The sequence below is a fragment of the Atta colombica genome, unplaced genomic scaffold (assembly GCF_001594045.1).
Source record: "Atta colombica isolate Treedump-2 unplaced genomic scaffold, Acol1.0 scaffold100, whole genome shotgun sequence".
Taxonomy (NCBI): Eukaryota; Metazoa; Arthropoda; class Insecta; order Hymenoptera; family Formicidae; genus Atta; species Atta colombica.
In genome coordinates, this window is record NW_017259185.1 from 3297043 (window position 1) to 3303601 (window position 6559).

The 6559-nt window shown below is 31.8% G+C and overlaps 1 protein-coding gene across 1 annotated transcript in view; it reads left to right on the forward strand.

Annotated features, from left to right (window-relative positions):
- LOC108685195 overlaps positions 1-6559 on the forward strand; it is a 138311-nt gene that overhangs the window by 107675 nt on the left and 24077 nt on the right. Inside the window, exon 9 of the mRNA XM_018189889.1 lies at positions 4743-5055. Coding sequence (XP_018045378.1) covers positions 4743-5055 — 313 coding nt within the window. The remainder of the gene's footprint in view (positions 1-4742; positions 5056-6559) is intronic.

Consider the following 6559-nt stretch of genomic DNA (forward strand, 5'->3'; position numbering starts at 1 on the left):
GCATTGGAGTAATAACAATTTAATGACGAATCTGGAATATCAGTTACCGAATTTCTCCGCATAAACGGAGTTCCACTATCTAACAAGCTCCGAGAGATCGTCGAAGATGCAACTCGCAGGAACTTGTCGAAGGAAGGGATGAAGCAAAGTTGAAAGCGGGAGGGTATTCCACAGAACGCACGTTGGGGATATAACGTAGTTAAGCATCCACTATTTTTCTTTCACGATGCAACTTTGTGCACTGCGAAAATTCGCCAGTTCTCTAGAAAAAGAATATGAAGTCTACATTTAAGTTTCTTTGTAGAATTTATTATTTATTTAATATTGATATTTTATTTTATTTTAATTCAGAATTTAAAATGTGATACACACACTGAAAAAAAGTTTACTAAATCTTAATACATGTTTCTTTGAATAGTACTTTAATAGAACAAGTAAACATAAACTTTCAGTAAATAAATATTTAGTCAATAATAAATGATAGTTGAATCAAATTAATAGTTTTTGTAATAACATTTAGACATTTAGTAAATATTTATTTAAAAATATTCCAACAATTTATTTATTAAAATTTAGTTTTTTTTTAATGTAGATGTTAAAAATACGTCTGATGCATAGATTCTAATTATGTGAATAATATTTTTGATCATAATAATACGCATGTCAGTCGCGTATGTTCGATTCAGCAAAATCTATGTCGTATTATAATTTTAAATCTATTGCTATTAAAACTGAAGTACATAAATATACGTAAGCGTATATTTTTACTCCAACGTAATACGACAATCGTTCCATAATTTTTCAGCGAAAACTTTAGCCAAATTAACGTATTTATCAACGTCATGAAAAAAAGAACAGTGCAAATTATGTGATTTTTCCAACGCTGAGTTGCTAATGTCAAATTCTTACACAACGTCGAGTTCACGCACGTTAAATTGTAATGTTATTTCGTAATTGAATAAATATATCTCACAATTGTTGCAAAATGTTTATTCTCACCGCAAATTCGTGGCGAACAAAAGGTGTCGCTCTTTATAAGAGCGTAAAGTCGAGTGACTTCGAATACGGTGGCAATAAAAGGCGACGCGATAAAGCCGAGATGGCAAAGGTGGAGGTTTAACTCCCCGGTAAAAATGCGCCGCGCTCTATTTTCCTTTAAACCGCGCGGATTTCGCGATTTCCGACGCGGCGTTGCGCGTCCCGCGAAATCCCCGTGATGGTAAAACTGTCGAAAACTTAAGCACAATATCACCGCAGCCGTTTGACTTACGATTGCGACTCTATTGCGACCCATGGCTTTTCGATGCGATTCTGAATCGCGATAAACGTTCTTTCCGCGTGCGACGAAAATCTCGTCGCGTCGCTCCGCGACACGTCGCACGATTCCGATGCGATTTCTGGATAAATCGAAAAGTAAATACAAATACACGCCAATTGTACAGATATTGAATGAATAATGCTCGTTAATACTTAATACAACTCTCACTTTGCACATTACTGCACTACAATATATAAATTCATTAATTATTAATACGCACGAAATATTTATTGAGTAATTATTAATAAAGTCAGCGCCTCCAGCACGCTCAATTTATTCCAATGAATTCACACAAATTCTACGCTTTTTAAATGTAATAACGCAGAATTATGTATTTAAAAAGATCATATATTATGTCATACGTAATTAGCTTCATTAAAATATGAATAAAAAAAGAGTCTAGTATTTAATTCGAATATAAATTTGAAGTTTTAATTTATATGTTCAGCAAATTCGAGAAGATGCAATTTGATTTGGAAGGATTTTTTTCTAATTAATTTAGTAATTTGTGTAGCACACGTTTCTTTACAAGTAAGATCATATCATCGGAAAAATATAAATTGAAAGTAAAAAAGTTTGTTTTTTAAATACTTATATTTTTATAAATTGTTTTCTTTTCTCGACACGATTTAAAGAATCTGCATTTCTCGTCTCTAAAGCTATGGAAAATTAAATGAGACGCAATAATACTCACAAACTCCGAGACATATCGTTTGCATTTTATTTCGGAGGAAATTTTGTATTCCGCGTTTTAATGTATATTATTAATACATATATCATTTATTTATACATTATTATTTCTCTTCCTTTTGTTAAAAGAAATTAGAAGCTTACGTTGCAACTTAATTGTTAACTCGGCACTTAACATATATTATGCTAATTACCTTCTAATTTTGTCTCTAAAAAAAGACAAAATAATTCAATTTTAGCTAAATCTAGTTAATGCTCATTTAAAAGGATATATAGTGACTTTCTTTACAAAACGATTTAATTGTAAAAAAAACGATCGGTCTAGGATCGTTTCCACGGTAAGCAGTTTAAGTCGAAACCGCATAAAACGCCAAGAAATTTCGGTATCCTCGCTCACGAAATCCGTAGCTTTATTACGCGAACCTGGCACTGGCGGAATATTCACCACGCGCATTCCCCGTTTCTCTTCTGGCGGAAACGTTTATTTTTGTTAGAAATTCAACGCAAGTGCGCGCGTACATTCCCACCGTGGAGGGTGCAGTATTTTTGTTCTCTCCCTGTATATATACGAGGAGAGAAAGATACTGCATCGAGTGGTGCGGCGGCTCTCGAGTGAATTTACCGCGCCCATTGCGATACTGTTAAAGGCAACGCCATTAGACGTACGTACGTACGTACGTAGCAGCGATGGTAACAGACGTATCGCAAAACGTACGTACGTATCGCGGTGGCAATAGCAGTCAGACAGTCAGTAAATATGGACCAAAGTAGATACCATTAAATCCAGACGCGATACAGCCCGCCGGCCGGCTGCTGCTGCTACTACTGCTACTGTTGCTGCTGTTGGTCCGTACTTCGAATCGTTCGTCTTAAATTGCTCCCATTAAACGCACGTACGTGCACGTAAATCCTCATGGTGTCGGCTACCGCCGCGATTCGATTATTCGTCCTATAATTCGACTCGCCGCTCTGTCTTGCACCGATGTGCATTACACTGCTGCTGCATGTTTGTTCATTATGTTTCGTTGTCGTGACGTTGATCGATCTACCGTCGTGAGATTGCACAGAGCGTTTGGAAAGTCGCGTGTGGGTAGAAATCACGTGAAGCGTTTTGTTAAATTAATCTTAAATGAAAATTATCGAAAGAAGGTCAGGTAATTATATCGCAATTTTTTGTACATAAAGTTTGTGAATAATATAAATAAATTATATATTATTAGAAAGTTATTAACACTCCGCCGATCAATAAAACACAATCGATATTTTGATTCTGATAAATTTTAATCTATAAAAATAAAATATTCGATTTCTATAAAATAAAACTTGTTGTTAAAGCTTTCACGAGTACACAGGAATTTTGTCAGATTCTTATATGCAGTCTGGAATAATATTAAAATTTGCATTGAAGTTCAAAAATTGTGCTGATGGAAAATGTAAAATTTCACATGGTCGACAGAGGAGTAATAAAACGAAATATATGTATATCTCTGAAGAAAACTTAAAAAAGCACATGAATAATTTAGAGCAAGTATTTTATTTTTTAAGAAATTATATCTCTAAATGAGGGGAGAGGGTTTTTGAAAATATATTACCAAATTTAGAGAGAGGATTGATATTGTGATATACTTGCACAGACTGTGCGTGAACATTTTCTTCTCAACTTCAATAAAGCTGTATTTTAATGAGAAATTTAATTAAGAAACTAATTAAGTAGTTTAACTTAAAATTAAATGACTTGATAAAATTAAGATGAGGATAAATAAATAAGATCAGACCTCAATTATTTTTTAATAAATAAAACCATTAATCACAATTTTAATTTGACAAAAATATTTAATTCTGAAAATTTAGGCTTTCGCAATATCTTTGATGTATCGTTGTTTTCTTGAACTACCCCTTTAAGAAAGATTAATGTCAGGATGAAAAATCTGTTCCAAGTTATTCCGAAAGTTTTGTCCGCAAAAAGAAAAGACTAAACTTTTTCGTGATTCCGTTCTCATTTCGAATCACATTTCATTCAAAGTTTCTTGTCATTGTTATGAGAATGGTCGTGTTCTTTGTTATAAGATTGATAAACGATGATGAGAACCGAGAAATTGCCGTCAGATATTTTTACATCTCTCGCTTTTACTTAAAGGCCAAATTCTGTTCGTGATCCAATTCGACAGACCTACCATCAGTTTTAAATGATTACTGTCTCATCAGCTAATTCAATTAAATCTTTTTTCTCTCTCATTCAATTTGGTAAGTTCTTATTTCTTGTATCAAATCAAATTGTTCGGTATGAAATATCATAAGTATATCTTCACAAGCAGCAACAAAATTAAATAAACTATTATAACAAAAATTATACAAAGAAGAGTAAACATATTAAATTTATTTATTTCTAAATTTCTTTTGTTTAAAAGTTTTGGTTACAAAAAGTTCTTATATTTTGTCTTGTTTTAAAATTGTATTTCATTTTTATTACATAAAAATGAAAAAGCAACACCAAGAGTTTAAAAAAAATATGTATATATAGACAGTTGACATTCTTTACAATTTATATATCATAAATATTTATTATAAAGTTTTAAACTTTAAATTATTAAAGTTTTAGTTCATTTTTCTATATGCGTCGAAACTTTTGTCTGCGATATACGCTATGCTGGAAAAGATTGAGAAGAAAGTTTTTCTCATTTTCTCGTTCACGATACAATCCAACTGATCGACAATATTGCGCTTTGTGCTTCAGGGAACCCAACTGCAAACTGAGATCTCTGAACGTGTCCAAATGTCTTCTGGGCGGTTTAGATGCCGGCTGTTTAGGCGAGACCGTAAGAAAGGCCCGCAATTTGGATGCTTTGAGGGCCGCTGGAGCATCGAGACCAGCCGACGTAATGCCTCTGGTGTTGGCTTTGACAGAAGCACCCTGTTTACAATTACTAGACTTGTCTAGTCCCCGACTGGCCCTAGACGATCATCCTTCAAGGCTGTTATGTCACGCTCTGGCAAGGAACACGACCCTTAAGCTGCTCAGTCTGGAGGGCTGGACTTTCCGGATAGAGGTAAGCGAGGTCTTGTTATTATTCATGTGGTTTGTTAAGCCTTAATTCATCACGAACATTATGAAAGAAAATAAGCAAACAAAAGATGGTAAAATAAATTTGTTAAACTCTTATAAAATAAGAGATTTAAATTTTGAGTTGTTTAAACTTACTTTTGGAATTTTCAAATGGTAAATATTAACAATGATAAATAAATTTCTAGGAAAAGAAATTCTAAATATATCTAAGAAATAAAATGGGCTAATAAGAATTAATGCTGTAAGATTTGTAGTCCTGTGCGATTAATCAATTATAAAAAGCACTTTATCTGAATTGAAAATATATTAAAAATATGATAACGTATGTTTTAGCTAACTTTTTTAGCCGTTTACTTTTAGAAAACGCTAATTATAACAACAAAGAAAATAACAATTATGATATTTAGAGAGACTACGATGCTTTTAACAATGGTCCTTATGAAATGACCAATCATTTTTTTCAATTCTTATTTCTAAAATCATCGAGTTAATTTTATAAAATCATTGAGTTAAAATATATTGATAAAATTAAAAACATATAATAAAAATTTAGTAATCATAATATTCTTTACGTTTAATTTACGTCGACATATTTAATTCAAAGAATAATAATTTTTTAATTAATAAGAATACTTTCAGTATTGTTGTAATAAATAGGAAAATTCATTTCTTAACAATTAAACTTCCTGCACTTTACTTTTTTTAGAGAATAATTTCCATGTAAGATTATTATATTCCGCGAATAAACATTACGTAGAGAAAGACGATAAGTCTAACTCCGTCGTATAACGTCATTTATTTTCGTATTTTCGAGGGAGAGCAGAGCCTGCAAAGGCGAAATCGCGGGTGGTGAGATAAGGATAAATTAGAAGAAGCGGAAATTATTTGCTCTTCCGTGCAGGCGTGCAATACGGAAAAGTGCGAGACGGTAATGTTCCGCCTCCGCAACCGCGGAAACTCACAATAGCACGAGAACAGAGAAAGAACTGAACATCCAACTAATAATCTCGAACAATGTCGGAAAAATTCCCTTTCGTGCTATTGAAGACTTTCGTTCTTGGAATCCTATACATAAGTTAGTAGTATAAGAAGTCGCTAATTGAGCATCTTTTCTAAAAAGATCGACGGCATGCTGAGTTAAAGAAATATTCAAAGAAAAATGCAAAATTTAGTTATAAAATATTTATATGTAAAATATTTATAGACCTAAGATTTATAGACCTAAAAAAACAAATATTTAATTAAAATTTAGATATAACATGAAAAATCATTAGTGAAAAAATTTATTAAATTTTAATAAATATTTGTTTGTACTAACAATAAATGTTTACTAAATGTAAATATATATTTATTTAGTACAAGAATCATTAATAGTCATCGTTTTTTTATTGAATAAATATTACAATAAATATAAATATTTCAATAGTTAATTTGAAAGTAATATGTATTATAAGATTTTATAAATCTTATAATATTATTTTCAATAT